The following is a 22,964-nucleotide window of genomic DNA, read 5'->3' as shown; positions in this document are numbered from 1 at the left end:
GACAGAGGCCAAATAACATTTCCTGTCTGATTTAAACGTGCTTCCCTAGTTATTCCTGAGGCTTTAGTTTCTCTCTGATATTTATTCTGGGGTGTCATGACCTGCTTACAAATACCATTTATTGCAGATAGCAAAGGCACCTCTCACCTTGTGCCTGTGGACATCCATCAGTAGACTGAAAACTGTAAGACTTCTAGATACACCCCATTAATAAGGACTTTCTTCACTACCTTTTCTCCAGCCAGTCATTCATAAATGTATTTATGTTTAAATATTTGTATTTTAAATCACACATAATTCCATCCTAATTTATTCATAAATTATAAGCAGTTTACAGCTACGTATTATTCCTATACTAAGTTTTAAGAATGATTAAATCATGTATTTAAGTTTTCAAAAAATTCTCAAACAACATGACAGAATTTTAATTTTTTTGAACTTTTTTTTAATAAGGATTATAAAAATAAGCTTATCTATTTGGTACCTGAGAAGCAATTATTAAATGAAAGAATTAAGAACATGCAACTCGGTAACACACCTGGTAAGTCTCTAATGTTTGTTTTACCTGTTTTATTCTTCTCCGAATGACTGTACCAGTCATACTCTGTTGTTAAAATAGCATTATTCTGTTATACATAGCATTTCTTGTCTGTAGTTAAAATTTCAGAATAATGTGAAAAAATCACAGATGTTATGTGTATTTTGGCAAATCCTACACTAATGGTAAAGAACTGTTCAGGAGATTTTACCATGGGACCAAGCCTGTGAGATTCTGGGTGATAGTGTACAGCAGTGTTAGGCCTAAGCAGAATGGAATGCCCTTCCCAGACCTTTCATATCGCCTAATTGATTCATATAAAGACTTTTACCTGCTTGGCCCTCTGACACCTTTGGAACAAAATAGTCCAAGGTAATTTGTGGGTTGTAACATTTTTCTTTCTTTTTTTTTTTTTTTAAGATTTTATTTATTTATTTGACAGAGAGAGAGAGACAGTGAGAGCAGGAACACCAGCAGTGGGAGTGGGAGAGGGAGAAGCAGGCTTCCTGCTGAATAGGGAGCCCGATGTGGGACTCGATCCCAGGACTCTGGGATCATGACCTGAGCCGAAGGCAGACGCTTAACGACTGAGCCACCCAGGCGCCCTGTAACATTTTTCTTGATCCAAGTCCCAACCAGGATACTGAAAAAAACTCTATGTTGGATAGCATGCCATTAACAACATAACAGAAGAAAGGTTTACTTAAAGAAAAGGAAATCTGCAAATACTGTGTTAGAACTAACTGAAGTATCCTAAATGTCTCTGAGTATCTGTCAGTCTTCCCATTCCAGGGCTCTTTATTATACTTCTGGCTCTTTAGGAAGTCCAGTAAACAACATCCCTCATCTTTGCCCAAGTTCTGAACAAATAGAGAAATAAGGCAAAGGAGCAAGACATATGAGAGACCAAAATATTGCCTCATTTTTGGTAAAGCTGATATTGGACAGCCTGGCTTACCTGTGGGTGGGACAGCCACTCTTGTAACAACCAGGTGTATGACAAAGTAGAACAGGTTTCCTGTGGGCAGTTCAGTCTCAAGAACACAAGGGATTGGAAGGGTCTAGGCTGTGTATGCCCAAGTCCTTATCCTGAGCTCACCAATTACTGAAGGGGTGGAAAGAAGCTGGGAATGGTGTCCTAGTGAAGGGCCCTGTATGTGGAAGAAACACCAGGAATAAAGAATTCTACTTTTGTGAACTGTTCCTGCTGTGTCCCTAACCTTCCACTGAAACGGTCTGTCCATGTCTCTTCTCAGACCATCTTCCTTGCACAGAATTGTTTTCTTGGCTGTTCAAAGTGTATCAACCCCCACCTCATCCCTCCCCAGGTGTTCCAGAGGCAGGATGAGCCAGCCATCCTGACCTGTGCAGTCACAGAAAGCATAGCATCACTCTCATTGTTGTTTTAGTGTTTGGATTGTGAATGGAATGTAGAATATTGGGGACCTGGTAGAGCTAGTCTTTCTTATAGAATGTGATCCAAGTCACCCGTTATTACAGTTATTGGTTCAAAATAGGAAGCTTTTGTTTGCAGTTTGCAAAGTACCCTGTATCCCTTAGATTCCTCTCTGCATCTCTGTTGCCACTGAAGATTACCAACCATGTCCCAAGCACCATGCTAGGTAGTTTTCATGCACTGTGTCCTTTAATCTTTACAACAGCCCGGTGAAGGTAGGTATTGTTATTCCCATTGTGCAGCTCAGCAAAACTGAGGCTCAGAGAGATTAAGTAGTTGCCCAGGGTGGTGCAGTAGTCATTCTCAAATTCTCATGAGTCCAAAGCCCACCGTGCCACCACATTGCCTCTGTTAATTTTCAGTTACCTAACATGGTGTTCATAGATATGATCTATTCAAATTCAGTATTGAAACACCCATTATTCGTGATGCTCATTTTGATGTAAATTAATGGATTTTTTCCACATTGCTTGTCTCCCAACTGAACTAGACTCTGAACTACTGGAGGCTAGGACCCATGCCTTGTCCTTTTTCCCCTGCTATTGAACATAGTACAGTGCCTTGCACATAGCAGATGTGTAATTTCTTGAGAAAATATTTGTTGAAATACTGGAAAACCACTAGAGAATTATGAGAAAATTTAGCAAGATGTCTGGATAAAAAGTGAGCATGTAAAAATCAGTAACTTTTACTATATATCAAAAGTACTTAATTAGAAAATATCATGAACAGAGGTCTCATTTACCTTAGCATTCTCATTATTATAAAGAAATGTGTAGCTATAAAATTTTACTGATAGATATTAAAGATTCCTGGATAAGTAGATATATGTTATGTTCCTGAATGATCTAGCTCAGTGCTGTAAAGATGTCATTCTCTACTACTTCGTCCCATACATTCAGTTCCATTCAGGTTTCTTTAAATGAAAGCTGGCAAGATAATTCACAGATTCACCCAGAAGAGAAAACGTGCAAGATTAGGCAAGACTTGAAAAAGAATAACATTGGTTGGGGGAAGACACTAGCTCTGCCAGGCATCAAAACATGTTAGGACCCCTGAAACCAATAATACATTATATGTTAATTAATAGAATTTAAATTTTTAAAAAAAGTTAGGAAAGCTCTAGTCCCTAAAGTAGTATATTATTGATCAGAAAGACAACATAGAACAATGGAATTGAATAGAGGGTCTAGAAACAGGCCTGTATATATATGACAATTTAGCATATGATAAAGTTGGCATTTAACACCAGTGGGGAAAGGATGGGCTTTCAGTAATCACTGTCACTTCAATAAGTGATCTGGGGGACAGTTGGAATCACTGTCACTTCAATAAGTGATCTGGGGGACAGTTGGCTCTCTGAAAGGGAGGTGGGGAACAGAAATAAATTCTAGGTAAACTAAGAGGATAAACATAAAAAATGCCTCTAGAAAAAATGTTATAAAAACAAAGGAAAACATTTTTATAATCTCAGTGTTGGGAACATTTCTTCAAATAATCCCTAGAGCTATGAAGGAAAATATTTACAGATTTGATGATATAAAAATGAACTTTTTCATGAGGCAAGACATCATAAACAGTACAGCATTGGAAATACATACAGTACAACAAGAATTTAGAGCTGCTGCAAATCATAAATGAAGACAACCCAACAGGAAGAAAAAAGGCAGTGGATGGGGTGAGGCAATCCAGGAGGGGGGCAAATTAGCCTATGAATAGGTTGATTTGATTTCAGTTGTTATCAAGGAAATACAAATTAAAATAACAATAAGCTTTCATTTTTTGCCAATTAGAGAAACTGAAAAAAAGTTGATAATATCCAGTGTTGATGAGGATATGCAGAAACAGGTACTTTGGTGTCATTTGATACTAGTTTACCTTTTTGGAAAGACAGTTTGGCAGTTTCTGTCAAAATTTAAAGTGTTCATATCCTTTTACATGGCAGTTCTTTCACCTCCTAGCCACGTAAAATACTTCCACATGTGCTTATAATACATGTATGAGGATGTTAATTGCAGCATTTTTATATAAATAGTAGAAAATTAGAAACAACCTCATAGCAATCCAAAAGGGTATAGCTATGTAAATTATGAAATAGCCATCATGTAGACTACCTTTGGAGCAATTTTAGAGTTTATATGTCTTTTTTTTCCAGTGTTACTGAAATGTAGTTGGCATACATTACTGTGTAAGTTTAAGTTTGACCTAGTTATATTGTGAGAGTAAAAGTCAATTACCAGTAGTGACAGAAGAATTTCTACCAACTGTAAACTATCTGATGTTTGTATTTCAGATTTAGGGATTGGTTTGCTTCATAAAAAATCACTGGAAAAGGAAGAATTATGCCAAAGACTTAAAGAACAATTAGATGCTCTTGAAAAAGAAACTGCATCTAAGCTCTCCGAAATGGATTCATTTAACAATCAACTAAAGGTATTTATCTTCTGTTATATTAATTTTTAGTTAGCTGCCTTCTTCCTCATTTTGATTTTGTGGATTGAGTAACTAAAGCTCTTACTGTTGTATGTAGTATATTTGCATAATTTATCTTATAATTGAGCTATACCAGGATTACAAGATCGCTTTTAATGTTCTCTATAGATATTATAAACATTGTTATGTAACAAAACCAATCACTTACCGTGGTTTCCAGTTCTTGACTGTTTTTATTGGCATCTGTACATTTTAAGCATAAGTGCCTTTGTCAGTATAGAAAATTGATCTCAGCCAACATGACCGTAGGCAAAATTCTAAGATGGTAGATATGGAAGATTATTTAAAATAGTGCTAATGGTAGAGGCTTTTATAACATACTAAATTCTTTTGTTTGTTTCTTTGTTATAATGTAATTAACCTTTGTGAAGTAATGCAATAATCAGTGAAATCCAAAGCATAATCTGGCCCTCTGAACTTTGCATAAAAAGTAAGTTCATGATTCCTTATTTGCTGCAGTGGCAGAGCAGGTGCTCAGAACATCTACCGTATACTCATCATTTGCTGTAGTAGTAGCTGTATACTGAAGCCATACCTATGAAAGAAGTGTTAAGAGGTAAAAACCAGACTGATGGCACATCATTCCAATCTGGGAATAGTCACAGCTATCTATCTCTTCATGTGACTTTTGCTAAGAATAATATTACACCAACTATAGAGTGAACATTTTAAAGACAAGAGACCATGGTGGCTTCAGTTACTGAGGGGAAATGTTAGGTGAATAATGTTAATGATACATTTTACACAAGCATATAGCCTGTAGAAAAAATGTTAAAACCAAATAATTTGTCTTTGATGGACAGATAAGCCAGCCAAGTTAGCTTCCCTATATAATTTTTTAAAAATCTGTACATAGTTTAATTGGCTTTTTATCTGCCTTATCTTACAGTGTGGGAATATGGATGACTCTGTTCTGCAGTGCCTTTTGTCTCTGCTAAGCTGTCTCAACAACCTCTTCCTCTTACTTAAGGTTATTTTCTAATATCTAGCTCCTTTTCTTTGAGTTACTTTACTGTTTTCTTTTCTTAAAAACTAGACTATTCTTTGCATTTATCAGAGTATCTTTGTTTGAAACAACATACACAATGTGGACCTTTTTTCTTTCTGTTTGCTTGAATAGCCTTCTGCTGTCTAACTGCCTGTTTGAGTCTAATGCCAGAAATTCGTAGGGTTGCCCGGAGTAACCTGTCTCATGAGGAACTCAAGACACTTAGAAATAACTACCTATTTCCCTTATAACATCCCTGTGCGTTGGGTTAACTGCTGGGATGATTACTGATTCAGTTTAAAAGAAAGCTAAGGGAATGTGAGATTAAATCATTTACCCATATCACTGAAGATTATTGTTTAAAATAAAACTTACTCCTTCTGGAATGTAGGGCAAGGTTATGTCATGTATATACCAGGCTGCTTCCTAATACTGCTATAAGGTAAAAATCTTAGAGAGCCAGTAATGCAGGGGCAGCTTTACTTACGTCTCGTTACCAGGCCTCATGTTTAGACATGCTTGCACTTTAAATAAAAAATGTTTAAATCATATGCATAAATAAATAGCTCACTTTGTCATTTGTAGCACACAGAGTATTTCAAATACTCAATGAATTTCTGTTTTAAAATAGTGTAAAGAAAGGTGCTTTGTATTTAGCTCTTGCTGACCCTAGATTTTGACTGTGCGTTCTACAGCAGTAGGGCAGTTGCATGTATACATATGTATATGTCTTCATCCACAGTGAAGACAAGAACATGGTAAGTAGAACTCATTTAAGCAAAGGTAGCCCAAGTTGGAAAGATGGTGTCAGCCTCTCCTTTGGGTTGTAGCATGAATGGCCAGATTATCTGGTCTTAGAACTTGTGCTATAGGTTGCACAGAAATTTGACCCTACATTTCTTTATCTACAGAATGAGGTTTGATGATTTTGGGGCTGTACTCACTCACAAAGTCTGATTATTTCAGTTAGCATTTGATTCTCCACAGGCCAGCAGATTATTCTTGTCTCTTGTTTTACTTTCTTCCTTCTGCTTCCTGCCTTCCAGCCTTTCACTGCTTGTTGATACTTTCATCAGAGGCAATTTAGGATTAAAACTAAGGGCTGAGAGTGGTCAGGAGACCGTGCTGTCACGGAAAGCAAGAAAAGAGGCCTCCTGTAGTTATCACTGCAAAGCACTGCAAGCAGTCAGTTAACACAGTGCTGAAAAATACCCATGGAATTGTCAGTGAGACCTTGGAAGACCGTTCTGAAAGTGCCATTTTAGTTAAGTGAGCAGAAGCTGAACTGCAGCACATCAGGAATGAACGGGAGTTAAGGAAGGGCTGAGTGAGTGAACAAACAGCTCCAGGAGGAGAGTGCAAAGAAAGCGTGAGGTCAAAGGAAAACAGGTTTTTTGTTTTTTTTTTCCTTTGGTTTAAGAAAGACTTGAAAGACAAAGGATACAAAGTTTCAGTTATACAAGATGGATAAGTTCTGGGATGTGATGTACAGCATGGTGACTCTGGTTAGCAATATGGTGTTGTATGCTTGAGATTTGCTAAGATAGAGAAAACTAACTATGTGAGGTAGATACGTTAATTGATGCAGTTATGGTGATCATTTCCCATTGTGTACTAATATCAAAACATCAAGTTGTATACCTTAAACATATACAGTTTTTATTTGTCAATTTTATCTCAAGAAAACTGGGGAGAAAATAATCAGGACCACCCTTGGAAGTGGTATCAGCTTTCTGTGAGGCATATGCTTACGTGGGGAAGAGAATTTCAGTTAGGACAGAGGAATGGAAACAGAGAGAATAGAGCTGGTGAGGTAACTGACCGTGTCTGTCTCAATGGTGATTGCCTGGCCAAGTCGAATATCTTGTTGCTGAATTCCCAGCACCTGTAGGAGTACGTGGAATGTTAGTGGGTGGCAATAAATACTTGTGGAGTGAATGAATGGTTTTGAATGTTCTCAAAAAATATGCAGTATTTTAGGGTTGATATATAGAGTTTATAAAAAAAAGTAGACAGGAATTAGAGAACAGCAGAGAACCATGTATCCCACATTCTAGGAACACTTGTAACTCCATGTATTTTTTTCTCTTAAGTAAAGGCTATTTTTTAAATGCAAAAAAAAAGGGGTATCTGGGTGGCTCAGGCAGTTAAGCGTCTGCCTTCAGCTCAGGTCATGATCCAAGGGTCCTGGGGTGGAGCCCCGAGTTGGGCTCCCTGCTTAGCGGGGAGCCTGCTTCTCCCTCTCCTGCTCCCCCTACTTATGCTCTCTCGCACTCTCTCTCTCTCTCAAATAAATAAAATCTTTAAAACACACACACACACACACACACACACACAAACTTGAAGGAGACAGAAGGGAGAGGGAGGAAGGAAGTGAGAGCTTGAGGTTGAATATATAAGGTGGTGGTAATTGATAGAGTCCGAGGGAACCAGATTGAGATATAATCCAGAGCATGGATTTAAGGATTAGATAAAAAGACTTTGAGTGTAACATATGGGGAAAAGATGAGTGTGAATGCAGCTAAATTTGCTTGTAGAGAGTAGGAAGCTGATAGCTTCAAGACTTAAAATCAGAAGCAAGTTGGACCACTACAAGGAATCTTCCTGGGTAGTTGAGGACATGGAGTAAGTCCAGCCAGACTAGAAGCTGGGTGCAGATGCAGGAAGTTTTATTGATTTTTGAGATGGGAAGATGAGGGAGTTCCAGTCTGGTGGTTTAATGAGGTAAGATTATTAGCTGGTAGTGAGAAGAACGTATGCAAGATTAGGGAGTTTTGGGAACTCCCAAATTAGGGAAGATTAGGTAGTTCTGTTTCAGGAGAGAGAAGTAGGCGTGAAATAGAAATAGGGGGTGTATGCTTAGTAGAGGAAAACAGTAGGTGTGCTGAGCAATGTTGAATGCCTGTGTGAAGTTGGAGGTCATGAATATAAATTGAAAGCAGCATGCCTAATTGTATGATTTTTCCCCACCAAAGTTCAGCTTCTTAGATAAAAGCACAAAGAAGGGCGAAGTAGGTTCATAGGTTCATACAGGTTTGAGGTTTTAGACATGACAATGAGAGAGGGGCAGGGAGTTGCAGATCTGCAGATCTTGACACAATAATTAAAGTAAAGATGAACTCTGAAATGTGGACTGGACATGAAGGAGTGTGAGGAGAGGAAAGGGTGCCAATGAAAAAGGAAAAAGTGACGCAGTCATTGGGTGTACCAGGTACAAGAAGAGCCCCAAGGATAAGAACTTCTGTTTAAAGAACAGGGTATTTGAGGGGGCGGAGCAAGATGGCGGAGGAGTAGGAGACCTAGATTTCGTCTGGTCTCAGGAATTCAGCTGAATAGGGATCAAAACCATTCTGAACACCTACGAACTCAACAGGAGATCGAACAGGAGAGTAGCAACAACTCTCTGAACAGAGAAGCGACCACTTACTGGAAGGTAGGACGTGCGGAGAAGTGAATCCGAGGCGATATTCGGGAGGATAGACGGCGGGGGAGGGGCCTCCGCCGGCCGCTTCTGGCAAGTGATAGAGCCGCGGAGCACAAAATCGGACCTTTTAGAAGTTGGCTCGGCGGAGGGACGTCGCTGCAGTGGCTAAGCGGGGGGTGGAGTCCTCCCGGGACAGTGTGGTCTCAGGACCCTTGGGGTCACAGAGAGAGCAGGGGTGCCTGAGTGCGCCAGAGCTCCCAGGTATCAGAGCGGGGAAGCCGGCTGCAGAGACGGAGCAGAGTCGCGGGCTCTCAGCTCGGGGTTGCCATAAACTGTGATCTGCGGCCCAGTCGGGGCACGGCTCCTCCAGCAGGGACCCAACAAGCAGCAGATCCGGGGAGACTCCCCTTCCTTCCCGGGGAGGAGCGGTGCGGGAACGCACTGCAGGGATCTGCTGGGTTTGGAGACTCCGCGCGGGGTCAGGTGCCAGAGATAGCAACGCTCGATCACAGGCCGGGTGAGCACGGAGTGCGGCCGGAGACCGGGGACACGGAAGTGACTGCTTTTCTCTGGGGGCACACTGAGGAGCGGGGCCCCGAGTTCTCAGCTCCTCCGGGTGGAGATTGGGAGGCCACCATTTCTGCCCTGGTCCTCCAAAGCCGTACCGAGAGCTTGCAGGGAACAAAAGCTCCTGAGAGCAAACCGGAGCAGCTTCCTTAGCCCAGACCGACAAGGGCGGGGCAATTCTGCCTCCGGCAAAGACATTTGGAAACCACAGCAACAGGCCCCTCCCCCAGAAGATCAGCACAAACAGCCAGCAAGCCAAGACCAAGTTGATCGATCAAGGAGAATGGGAGAACTCCAGCGCTAGGGGAATACTGCACATAGATTCATGGCCTTTTTTTTTTTTTTACCATGATTCATTATTTCATCAAAGTTAATTTTTGTTGACTATTTTTTTTTATTTTTCTTTTTCCCTTTTTCAACCAACATCTTATCAATCCCCTTTTTAAAAAAAAAAACAAACATTTTTTATTTTTCATTTTTAGAGTCATATTTTATCCCTTCATAGTAGTGACCCTTATTTTTGGCATATATATATAAGTTGTTCTCTCTTTAAAATTTTGAGGTACAGTTTCTTCTAACAGATCAAAATATACCCTAAATCACTAGTGTATGGCTTTGTTCTAGTCTCCTGCCTGATCACATTCTCTCCCTTTTTCTTTTTTTTTTTTCTTAAATCTTCTTTCCTTTTTCAAACAACTTATCTTACCAAGTCCTTTTATAAAATCTTTTATAATTTTCATCTTTACAGTCATCTTCCATCCCTTCATTGTATCAACCCTTATTTTGTACATATATGTCTTTCTTCCTTTAAAATTTTAGGAGGCACTTTTTTCTAACAGACCAAAATACGCCCAAAATCTAGTGTGTGGCACTGATCTATGCACTAGCCTGATCATATTTGATCATATTCTGCTTTTTTTGTATTGTTTTGTTTTTGTTTTTATCTTTTTTTTTTTTTTCTCTTTCTTTTTTCTTTCTTTCCCTTTCTTTTCCCCTGGTTTCAGGTCTTTTCTGATTTGTATACAGTATATTTGCTGGGGACGTTGTAAACCTGTTAGCATTTTGTTCTCTCATTCATCTATTCTCCTCTGGACAAAATGACAAGACGAAAGAAATCACCTCAGCAAAAAGAACAAGAGGTAGTACCGTCAGCCAGGGACCTACTCAATACGGACATTAGTACGATGTCAGACCTAGAGTTCAGAATCATGACTTTAAAGATACTAGCTGGGCTTGAAAAAAGCGTGGAAGTAATTAGAGAAACCCTTTCTGGAGAAATAAAAGAACTAAAATCTAACCAAATCGAAATCAAAAAGGCTATTGATGAGGTGCAATCAAAAATGGGGGCACTAAATGCTAGGATAAATGAGGCAGAAGAGAGAATCAGCGATATAGAAGACCAAATGATGGAAAATAAAGAGGCTGAGAAAAAGAGAGAGAAACAACTACAGGATCACGAGGGCAGAATTCGAGAGATAAGTGATACGATAAGACGAAACAACATTAGAATAATTGGGATCCCAGAAGAAGAAGAGAGAGAGGGGGGGGCAGAAGGTATATTGGAGCAAATTATAGCAGAGAACTTCCCTAATGTGAGGAAGGAAACAGGCATTAAAATCCAGGAGGCACAGAGAACCCCTCTCAAAATCAATAATAATAGGTCAACACCCCGACATCTAATAGTAAAACTTACGAGTCTCAGAGACAAAGAGAAAATCCTGAAAGCAGCTTGGGAGAAGAGATATGTAACCTACAATGGTAGAAACATTAGATTGGCAACAGACCTATCCACAGAGACCTGGCAGGCCAGAAAGGACTGGCAAGATATCTTCAGAGCACTAAACGAGAAAAATATACAGCCAAGAATACTATATCCAGCTAGGCTATCATTGAAAATAGAAGGAGAGATAAAGAACAGGATATTTAATCAGTGGTAGTTCTGTTTCTAATGGTGACAAGATTCAAGGTGTAATAATGCAAATGGTGAGTTAAATGGAGTAAAAAGAATTGAGGTTTTGATCGAATCCGTGTGGATGTCAAAACCTTGGAGAGTGGTGAAGATTAAGGAATGAAGATTAGACCAGTTGATCAAGAGATGGCAATAAGAGGAAGAGGACGGGGCTGTTGCAAGATGGTGTGAGCCTCAGACTTCGTAAGAAGGAAGAGAGAGAATGGTCTGGAAATGGCAGTGAAGAGCCAGGAAAATAACTTTAGTTACCCCCTCACCCTGAAGTAAATGGAATAGTGGTAATAAACTGAGAGAGAAATAGAGGAAAAGCAGCGTCCTAAGGGATCAGCCAAAAGGACAAAGAGCTGAGGGAATTTTCACTCAGAAGAGCTACGTAGATACGTGAGCAGCTTCCTGAACACAAATAGGAAGTTCTCGGACAGTGGAAGGATTTGAGGAGAGGAAGCGTGGGAGATTGGGTCAGATCGAGAATAAACAGCATTTTGGAGATGAGAATTTGGGTGGTAAAAGATGACAAGGAAGGCCAGGTGGGTTGACAGGTGAGAGAAAATTGGCCTCGTTGGTCTTGGAGGAAGACAGGCTATGAGTTCTAATCTGTGGTCTTTGAGACAGTAGAGCATCTGGAGTGATCACTCCTTTAGCCTACTTGTGGTAGAATGGGATTATAATATTTAAAATTATTGGTCCAGGGGCGTCTGGGTGGCTCAGTCATTAAGCGTCTGCCTTCGTTTCAGGTCGTGATCCCAGGGTCCTGGGATCGAGCCTCATATCGGGCTCTCTGCTCCACGGGGAAGCCTGCTTCTCCCTCTCCCACTCCCCCTGCTTGTGTTCCCTCTCTCGCTGTGTCTCTCTCTGTCAAATAAATAAATAAAATCTTAAATAAATAAAATTATTTGAAGAAATTATGTTCTACTGGACCCTGTAATATTCATGTACTGGATCGGGGTAATTTTTACTCTTTTGCTCAAGTCACACTAGGACACATAGCAAACCCTGTGGGTTCAAAGATGAGACATTTGACAGGCCCTTATTCCATTAAGGAAATTGACGCACTGTCGTATCTTTAGCAGTGAGTTAGTGAGAAAAGCATTGGCCTCAGAATCTGAAGAAATGAGTTCTAGTCCTACCCATGCCACTTGCTAGCTGTGTAACCGTTTGTCATTTAACCTCCAAATTTTGCTTTCTTCATTTACAAAATGAAGCTGACCATATCTGTGCCGCCTTCTTTGCAGAGTCTTAGGGTGATTAAATGAGATAGCATATACACAGAAGTGCTTTGTGAACTATTATGTGCCATACAAATTTTTTTGTTGTTCTTAGGGTAGGGATCACCCTGATCTCCACAGTACTTTCAATGCATTGGAAATTGCATTGGAAGGTCACCACTGCTGACTTGGGTTAATGGTTGAAGAGGTACTGCTATTCCTTAGAAAGTAGAATCTGTCAAGACCAGAATTGGGGCTTATCATAGACCTCTACCCTAAACCTTCCCACTGGGGCTTTGTCATTCTGGCCTTACTGACTTGTCCTCAGTTACTCTAGACAGTGCTTCTGAAACTGAGTTTTACTGATGGCCTTCTGATTCAGGATGGAGGCGGGTGATACCTCTTGTTGTTTAACAGGCTCTGAGAGAATGAGCACACTAGGGTGGATTAATGGTCATCACTAAGACTTGATGTTGCCTCCTCTTACTCAGAATGCTGCTTTTGTGTTCTTGACTCACAATTATCCACCTTTAGAATGTACATGAAATACTATTGTTTCAAATTCCTTTAAATCATTTAATTTTTAAAATGTTTCTTACCTAATAAAGGTATTTTAGTAATTTAGCTGAAAGTGAATTTAAGTGAAAGTAAATACAGAATCTGTGGTATGGCTTGGAGTTTGAATGACATAGTGGAGATAGTTCAAAACTAGGCAAGTCACTTAATCTTCTGAGCCTCAGAAATGGTCATCATTGTATCTGTTTTACAAGAATGTTATCAAGATCAAATGTAGATATTATGTGTAAAAGCACTTTAAAGTGCTACACAGATGTTCAGGGTTTTTTGTTTTGTTTTGGGGTTTGGGGGATGTTAAGTTTGAGGAGCTAATTTGCATTCTGCTATGATTTTTTTTCATGACTAATAAAAATTTTTTGTCCTGATTATATCACATTATTGAGCTGAGCTGTATTTTGTCAGTTGAATCTGTTTTAAGGCCTGGTCTTTGGAAAGAATATTATGCTTTCTTTAAGCAAAATCAGAATATAGGATTACTTCTTGTCACTATAGGAGGTATTCAGTATTAGTGGTTAAAGTTCAGCGAGTTACATCTTCCATGTCTTTTTTTTTTTAAAGATTTTATTTATTTATTTGACAGATAGAGACAGTGAGAGAGGGAACACAAACAGGGGGAGTGGGAGAGGGAGAAGCAGGCCAATGTGGGGCTTGATCCCAGGACCCTGGGATCATGATCTGAGCCGAAGCCAGACACTTAATGACTGAGCTGCCCAGGCCCCCCTCTGTCTTCCATTTCTACCAGTATGGTAGAATAAGTGCTCTGAGCAATGAAAACAATAGAAATAGATGCAGGATTTAAAAATTTTTGTGAGTGCTTTGTTGAGCCATGATGAGGTACGCTCAGGCCCAAAACTAAGTAAACCAATCTTAACCAAGTGGTCAAGTTTAACATTGCCAAAATGGCACAAACCAAAATTATGTGTCTCCTGTTATGTTGTGCTGAAAGAAACACAACATCACCTCTATACTGTTTTTGCCAAAAACAGTTCATCTAAGTGTAAGGAAATAAATTAGACACACCCAAATTGTAATTTGGTCTATAAAACAGCTGACTGACCCACACTCTAAAAATGTGAATCTTATAAAAGATGGAGGAAATCTTCCAGATGTAAGGAAACCAAAGAGCCACAACTAAAGGACATTAAGAGTCATGACAGCAAACTGCAGTGTGTGACCCTTGATTGGATCATGGATCAGAAAAAAAGCTGTTATTGAGGACAGTATTTATACCAGAGGGGACATTTTTTAATATGAACTCTGTATTAAGTAATACTTTGTGGCTGTGTTAAATGTCTATAGTTTGGCACTGGCGTTGGCGTGGTAGTTATGTAGAATAGTGATGAACTATCTGGGGTGAAAGCATCAGTGTCTGCAACTTAGATTTTCTGCAGGTTTGAAAGTGTTCAAAATAAAAAGAAAAAAATTTAGAGATGCAAATGTCAAATGTTTGTGAAAAATGAAATACTAGATTAAGTATATTTTTAAGTTATAAAAGTGCTAAATAGATTAACCAGTAAATATCAACACTGGGAAATGGAGAGTGGTAGGGGGTAGTGTAAATTAACAGACTCCTCCTCAGCCATATCAGGGGTCAATAGCTGTTTGCTGATTCATAAATGAAGATATATTAATATTAGCTAGGGTTTATTAAGAGCTTTCTCTGGGACTGACACTGTTCTAAGTGTCTTCTTTATTGAATACTTACATTAACCCTGTGATGTAAGTCAGTATTACTCTTCTCCACATTTCACATAGGAGTAAATTAAGACACAGAAGTTGCCCCAGGTCATACAGCTAGTAAGTGTAAGAGCAGAAATTCAACCTAGATGGTTAGCATTTGACCTTAAATGGTTATACTGGGGGGAAAAAAGATGAAAATATATAAGCTAAACATTCAGCTTAAGCTAGAAAAAGACTAGCGTAACAAAGCAAAAAAAAGTAGAAGGAAATTAATGAAACAAAAGACATTTAATACAGAGAATCAAGAAAGCCAGTATTTGACTCTTTTTTTTCTTTTAAAGATTTTTATTTGTTTATTGAGAGAGAGTGAGAATGGTAGAGAGCATGAGAGGGAAGAAGGTTAGAGGGAGAAGCAGACTCCCTGCTGAGCAGGGAGCCTGATGCGGGACTCGATCCTGGGACTCCAGGATCATGACCTGAGCCGAAGGCAGTCGCTCAACCAGCTGAGCCACCCTGGCACCCTGACTTTTAAAGATTAATAAAATTAAACCTTTGGCAAGACCAGTTGTAAAAGGAAAGAAGGTAGGAATAAAGAAAATTAGAAATGAAAAGGAAATATAATTAAATATGCTGCAGACATTAAAAGAAGAGGCTGTTGGAGCACCTGGGTGGCTCATTTGGTTAAGCAGCCAACTCTTGGTTTCAGCTCAGGTCATGATCTCAGGGTTTTGGGTTCAAGCCCTGAAGCAAGCTCTGTGCTCAGTGGAGAATCTATTTGGGATTCTCTCTCTCCCCCTCCCCCTCAGTCTGCTGGCGCACACGTTCACTTTCTCTCTCTCTCAGATAAATAAATCTTTAAAAAAAAAAAGGATATTATGACAGATTTTTGCACATAAATATAAAAACATAGATGAACAAATTACCACTTGCCAAAACTGACTCAAAATATAAAATATCTGGCTAGCTCTATTGTCATAAAATATTTTAAATCTATAGTTTAAAATCTTCCCTAAAAGAGAAGCCCAGAGTTTTTACTGGAGGAATGAGTAAATCTAGTCTTACCCAGCTGTTTCTATCGCTTTTCAGCCTTTTGGCTAAGATCAAGTATAGTCTTACACAGTTGTTTCAAAATACAGAAAAAGTGGGAATATTCCCAACTTATACAAAGCTATCACAAACATATCAAAACATGTAAGAACAGCATGAGAAAGGATAATTATGGGCCAGTTTAACACAGAGGTGAAAGTTCTAAAAAATATTAAAAAGACAAAAGCGGAATTTATAAAAAAGGATAATCCATAATGACCAAAAAAATTGCTTTATCTTAGTCATGCAAAGATGATTTGACATACAAAAACATGTAATTTGCCTTATAAACAGATTAAAGGGAAAAAATGGTATGTTTTTCTCATTAGATGCAGAAAACGTGTTAGAATTTAAAATCCATTCATGATTAAAACATGAAAAACTTATTAGCAAATTAGGAATAGAACTTCCTTAACCTGAGAAAGAAGATCTGTCATTCTCTTAAGACTGCAACAGTTCTATCCACAAGTGCTGGTTAATTTACTTGTCCTCAGCTAACTCATCTATTGAACCAGGGCCTCCGGGAAGCACTGACTTAATCCAGAGGAATTAGTCTAGTGTTAGGAATTGCTAAGATTATTGCAGTTAGGCAGAGGAGGTTTCTGGCAAGCCTTATAGTGCTCTTCAAATCTTATTAATATGTATAGACTTGTTTATGCATTCTCATTCATATAAGAAATACTAATTAAATATCCGCCCTCTGGGATCGGGATACCTTGATGAAAGTCAGTCCTGTTGTCAAGAAACTCACTCCAGTGGAGGAGGCCACCATATAGTCAGGAGACGCTGACTATGATAGAGAAAGGCCCAGGATGCCTTGGAGAGCATGGGAAGCTCATGAACTCAGACACTGGAGGAAAGGGACTGGTAAAGGAAGACTTAGAGCAGTATCTTACAGGACAAGTTGAGGGCTAATCTTGCAGCCATAGGAAGATCAGACATTAATTTGGCTCCTCTTTACTCTCCTTTTAAACTTACAGTTCTTTTCCTTTATGACCTCAGCCAATAATAACAGCTAAAATTATTATGAACTTGCTCTGTGCCCTCCATAATTATAATAAGCACTTTATGGGTATTAACCCATTTAATCCTCACGACAATATTGGGAGGCATGTACTATAATTAACTACATTTTACAGATGAGGAAACGGCAAAGTAACTTTCCTGATGTTACTCAGCCTACCACTGACAGAGCCTGATTCAGACCTATGTTCTCAGAGTCCTTATCACTAATCCAGACTGCTTCTCCATAGATTGTAACACCATATCCTCTGCTTTTCAGTAGAATTTAGAGAAAGGTGCAACCGAGGGAACTATTGAAAGCTAAGATTTGTGGAAACTTTGCCCTGAATGCAGTATTTGTATTTTTGGCTTAAGCCGCAAGTCTTGATCTCAGACATTTTGGACATAGTCTTCAGACTTATACCACATTGTACTCAGATCATATCTATCACTTCAGTCAAGTTAAAAGGGTTCACCTATAAAATATTCTATTTCTGGAAAGAAACTGAGTTTGGGCTTTTGGGGGTTTTTTTTGTTTTGGAGGATTTTTTGGTTTAGAGTTTTGTTATTGTGTGTGGGTAGATACCTCAAAACATTTTTTACCAAAACATTCTACCAAATACAGTTGACCCTTGAATCACATGGGTTAGGGGCACCAATGCCCAATATAGTTGAAAATCTGTGTACAGCTTTTGACTTCCCCAAAATTCACTAATAGGCTACTATTGACCAGACACCTAATCTATAACATAAACAGTGATTAACACAAATTTTGTGTGTTACATGTATATTATACTGTATTCTTAAAATTAAGCTAAAGAAAATTAAAATCATAAGGAAAACCCATTTACAATACTATGCTGTATTTATTTTTTAAAAATCTGTGTATAGGGGGACACAAACAGTTCAAACCCGATTATTCGAGGGTCAGCTGTACTGTTGAAAGTTCCACCTTTGCCATGAAACCTCTTGATTACTTTAGGTTTTTGTGGGGGTTTTTTGGTTTGGGATTTTTTTCTCTTCCTTACTCCAGCCTTTTTAAACTCTCTTGTTCAGGATTCTGTAGATATCATGTAAAAGAAACTCAGTTCAAAATAGTTAAGCTAATAAGAGTAGTTACTGCAAGAGTACCAGGAGTGCTTACTGAGTCCGTGGAAATGCTACTGGGCAGGGGCAGTTCCTAGACATAGGAATGCAGGTGGAGAGGCGGTTCCTCCAGGCCTCCCTCTCTGCCTACAGTCTTTGCCTCCCTGTTTTCTGTACTGATTTCATTTCCACCCCAGTGGCCTCACTTGGTAGTGGGACAGCTCCAGGTTTACCTTATCCCAGTTTAATGAGTTTAGAGAAGGAAAGACTTCTTTCTCCCCTTTTCAGTCTCTCTGAATCCCAGGAAAGGATTCTGCCACAGCTTGGATCCATGTGCATGTCCTTTGGACCAGTCCTTCTGGCCAGGGAGGGCGCTGTGAGTGATTAGTTAGGCCTCACCTAAACAACTGCACCTGAGTGGACTCTGAGGGACAGATTCTTGACAATCGCACAGATCACAACCGCACAGAATAGGGTTGGGGCAGGTGCTGTGGGAAGCGTGCTGTTAGGAGAAGATGGAAGGAAAATGCTGAACAGATAACCACAGGTTTCTGCTGAGGTGCTTATCTCTAACCCATATTTTGGCACTTTTCTCTACTTTGAGACTTTGAGCTCTTTGAGGGCAAAAACTGCAAACTTGAGAGCGAGAGAGCCCTGGATTTAATCCCCTGCATATCTCTGGCAATGCCTCACACTAGATGCTCAATAAGCAAGTATTTATTTCAATTCCTGTTTGCGATACTTTTCATTATTTTGGCTTACTCTAGTCATGATTTTAGACATTATCTTTTCCATTTTTAGTTTTAACTAAATTATTTAATATTGCTTCTGTGTTTAGTTCAGGATCTCACTGGATAAGTTATGGGTACTTGGTTAAACTACATATGTAAAAAATATGACTGAACAAACCTCTTCAAATAATAAGCAAATTGTTTCCCCATATTTTTTTAAAGATTTATTCATTTATTTTAGAGAGTGGGCCAGTGTGAGAGGGGGGAGGAGCAGAGGGAGAGGGAGAGAGAGAATCTCAAGCAGACTCCAAGCTGAGTGTGGAGCCCAATGTGGGGCTCAAAAAATTGTACAACCCTGAGATCATGACCTGAGCCAAAACCAGGAGTTGGATGTTCAACTGACTGAGCCACCCAGGCACCCCTGTTTCCCCATATTTTTAATGGATTGGGGTTTTTTATTGAAAATAAAGTATCAAATCAAAGATTGGGCTTATGAAATTGGCTTATCTTTATTCCTTAGAAATGAATTAATACAAAAGTACATGATTTTAACATATATTTGTCCTCAGTGGTTACAGGACTTAAAATACTTGTATTCAAGACTTTTTAATCATTCAGATATTTTTTAAACTTTTACTCTTTTTACTTTAGTTTAACTTGCTTTCAGATTTTTGTCTCTTAATGAAAATGCCACATTAGTACATAAGACAAAAATATTTAAATCAACGGCATATTGACTTATTTTCATTTTCTCCTTAGGAACTGAGAGAAAGCTATAATACACAGCAGTTAGCGCTTGAACAACTTCATAAGATCAAACGTGACAAGTTGAAGGAAATTGAAAGAAAAAGGTCAGAGCTAATACAGAAAAAGAAACTAGAAGATGAGACTATAAGGTAATATAGCTGATAAATTTATTATACCACATTACTATTAGAATTCTAATTTTGTTGCCCATATCTTTATTTTGACTTTGAAAATTTAAGGAAAATAAAAGGATTATCCTTGGATGCTAATTAAAGTCTCAATTTTAGAAAATCAGTTTTTCTTTTAGGGACTGAGATTATAGTAATCAATTTTATGTTCCATTGGTGAAAAATAGGGCTTTGGAGTCAGACAGGGATTAGACTTGTTGATCTACCACTTATTGTTTGGATGACCTTGGTTGAGTCACTTTACCTTTTGAACCCCGGTTTCTCCATCTGAAAAACAGAAATATTGATGCAGGCCTTATAGGTAGCTGAGAATTAAATTAAAAAAAAAAAAGCTAACAAGCCAAACACAAATGTCTTACACTCATCATTTCTATCTCTCCATTGTAAATCTATTAGTTTGCTGAAAGATCACAAAACCCAAATACTTAATTTTACAGAGTGATAAGATGGAGTATATAATGCCATGTTGCTGCAATTCTCTTTGTACCACTGAGCTTATCAATTGCCTCCATTTATAGCAAAGAGAAGTAAGACAGTTGCAGAATCTGAAGCATAGAACCATTCATTTAGAGACTCAGCATGATTTTTTTCTGTCGTACGGTCCTGTTTCTAATATGTTCCTCAATACCACCCCCCCGCAAGTTCTCTAGTGTCAGAAATCAGTGTAATTAACAAATACTGAGGAGCCAGCATTCCTTTGCCTTGGAGATAAGTAGACGAGTAATGCCCATGAAAGAGCTAATAGTTACTAGGGAGACAAGAAAAACACGTTACCATATAGCAGGCCTCTATTTTTAAAGGCTTCAGAATAACCACTCCCAGCACACTTTTAATGAGTGGCCACTGTTGACTGTGATGCAAAGAGACTCTGGTTTTACTCCTTGTTCCTTGATTCCTCGTCATTCCAGTAGGAGATGCAGACAGCTAAGCAGATCTCTGTAGTACTCTTTACTCCAAGCCCTTACTTCGCGGCCCCTAACAAGAGGCACTAGAATAATATAAAAGCAGAGACGGTGAAGTTCAAATTAAGAAGGCTTTTTATTTGCCACTTAACTGCCACTGAACGTTGCACAAGGGAACTGTGCAGTCACTGCATAGCTAGCTAATCACTGTGTCGGAATTTTCTGCCGACACGTTGCAAGTACCTTTTTTTTAAAGATTTTATTTATTTATTTGAGAGAATGAGAGAGAGAGAGCATGAGAGGGGGGAGGGTCAGAGGGAGAAGCAGACTCCCTGCTGAGCAGGGAGCCCGATGTGGGATTCAATCCCGGGACTCCAAGATCATGACCTGAGCCGAAGGCAGTCGCTTAACCAACTGAGCCACCCAGGCGCCCCACGTTGCAAGTATCTTGATATCTCTTCATCACCGCTCACAATTTTTTTTTAGGCCAGCAAGCCATATTAATAATACACATTTTCATTTGATTCATCCTCTTCACACATTATCCTGCTGTAGAGGAGGGAAGAAATCAGAGCAGAAACACATGTCCGATCAGTCCAGAGCTGAACCTTAGAAATATAACTTGATATCTTGGCCATTTGCCTTGGAAGATGCCCTCCTTGTCCTCTGCTGTTGGTTACAGTCAGGTTTCACAGTGTAGATGTGGCCTCTTTGCCCTTTGTCCAGCTTCGGAGGGATCTTCTGGCTCTGGACCAGTTTCTCATGCACTAACTCATACATAAGAAAGTTTACTAAAATTTAATTTTATATTAACTCTCTAGCCTTTCTTTATCCCAGTAAACATGTGGTAAATACTTGGTGGTGTTTATAACTTCTGGGAATTCAAACAGAAGGTAGATTAGGCCATCTTAGGTGTGGAAGAATATCATAGAAGGCAACCGAGGAACTAACTGGGAAAAGGAATGGCGGTTGAGATTAAGAAAGGACCGCAGAGAAGCATGGCCCTCAAAGGAGAGCCAGATGTCAGTCACAGAAGTGCTGGAGGAAGCACTCTTTGGAGTGAGAGAGGGTATGGGAGGACTTGTAAAGGGTCAAGAGGAAGCTAGTCATGGGGTAATGAACCAGGAGTATGAAGTGTAAAACAGTCCAGGAATGAGGAAGAAAGGTGGCTAAGTGGGTCTGTGGTTTTGGGGATTATATAGAATTTCCAAATTCCTCCAAGAATTCTAGGAATTGAGACATGGAATTAAGCCATGGTATCCTTCTTGGTGGGGCATAAATACCCCCAACTCCCAGGATGAATCCAGCCACAAGCTCTGCTGTCCCTGATAGTGTGAGCAGAGGCTTGGAGAAGGTGCTAAATTTAGTGGTGACAGCTCTGCCTCTGAGTAAGACCATAAAAAATATATGCAAGAAAGAAAACTATGGTGAACATTAGCTTCAATACTATAATAGCTAAGTCTGATCTTAGAGACTTAGCTATCACAGCTAAGACCAGAGACCATCTTGCCTAGCTAGAAACCAAGCTGCAGCTATGTCATATGTCATAGAAACACATAGGGAAGCATGGACCTATAGGGGAAACATGTCCTATTCTCTGACAATGGAAAAGACTTTCAAGGGACAATGTAGAAAGTAGGTAATCTACCCAGAAACATTTCCTGTTTCCACAGTAATGACCGAATCCTGAAAACAGGGGTTAGCTAGGATAGTGGAAACAAGAGCTGGAATACAGTCCTTGTGAAAAATCTGGAGGCCAAGGAAGAACGTTTAGATATACCTTTTGGGCTTGTTTTCTGAATAGTTCCCCTTCTTGGGATTGGGAGGTTAGCTGACAGGAGGGAATTTAAGGGTATGGGAAATTGTCAGTCCTACCCCCAGCTCATCTCTTCGCCTCTCCTGGTTAATTGGGTTCCCCTTCATCCATGATCCCCACTGTTTCTTCACACCTCTGCTAATATGTCTTTGCTATAGAATAAATATATAAGATTATATATAAATACATAAGAAATATGTACTATTTCTATAGTTTGTGAGGAACAAGATCTGATATTTTGCATAACAAAAATTGTAGGACATTATGCAAACTCTTTTTTTTTTTTTGTAAAGGAAAGCAAAGCAAGAAAAAGAAAACTTATGGAGAGAAAGTCTTAGAAAGGAGGAAGAGGAAAAACAAAAACGACTCCAGGAAGAAAAAACACAAGAGAAGGTTCAAGAAGAAGAGCAGAAAGTGGAGGAGAAGCAATGTAAGGATAAGGATAAAAATAATAGATTTGATTTTTCTGAGACAGAACAATGAAAGCAATAAGAAAAAAAGATTATGATG

General features: G+C 39.2%; 1 protein-coding gene across 6 annotated transcripts in view; it reads left to right on the top strand.

The window, feature by feature from the left end:
• The window catches only part of ITSN2 (intersectin 2), a 139,894-nt gene that overhangs the window by 56,211 nt on the left and 60,719 nt on the right, over window positions 1-22,964 (top strand). For all 6 annotated transcript variants that reach the window (XM_088026335.1, XM_088026332.1, XM_088026331.1 and 3 more), the window contains 4 exons: window positions 454-541; window positions 4,288-4,427; window positions 19,561-19,697; window positions 22,748-22,884. In XM_088026335.1, the coding sequence (XP_087882461.1) occupies window positions 454-541; window positions 4,288-4,427; window positions 19,561-19,697; window positions 22,748-22,884 (502 nt within the window). The remainder of the gene's footprint in view (window positions 1-453; window positions 542-4,287; window positions 4,428-19,560; window positions 19,698-22,747; window positions 22,885-22,964) is intronic.

Source organism: Eumetopias jubatus, unplaced genomic scaffold (assembly GCF_037043125.1).
Source record: "Eumetopias jubatus isolate StellerSeaLion01/CBP00866 unplaced genomic scaffold, mEumJub1_p1.0 scaffold_9, whole genome shotgun sequence".
Classification (NCBI taxonomy): Eukaryota; Metazoa; Chordata; class Mammalia; order Carnivora; family Otariidae; genus Eumetopias; species Eumetopias jubatus.
The sequence above is the reverse complement of the archived record's forward strand: the minus strand, read 5'-3'. Positions and strand labels throughout refer to the sequence as shown.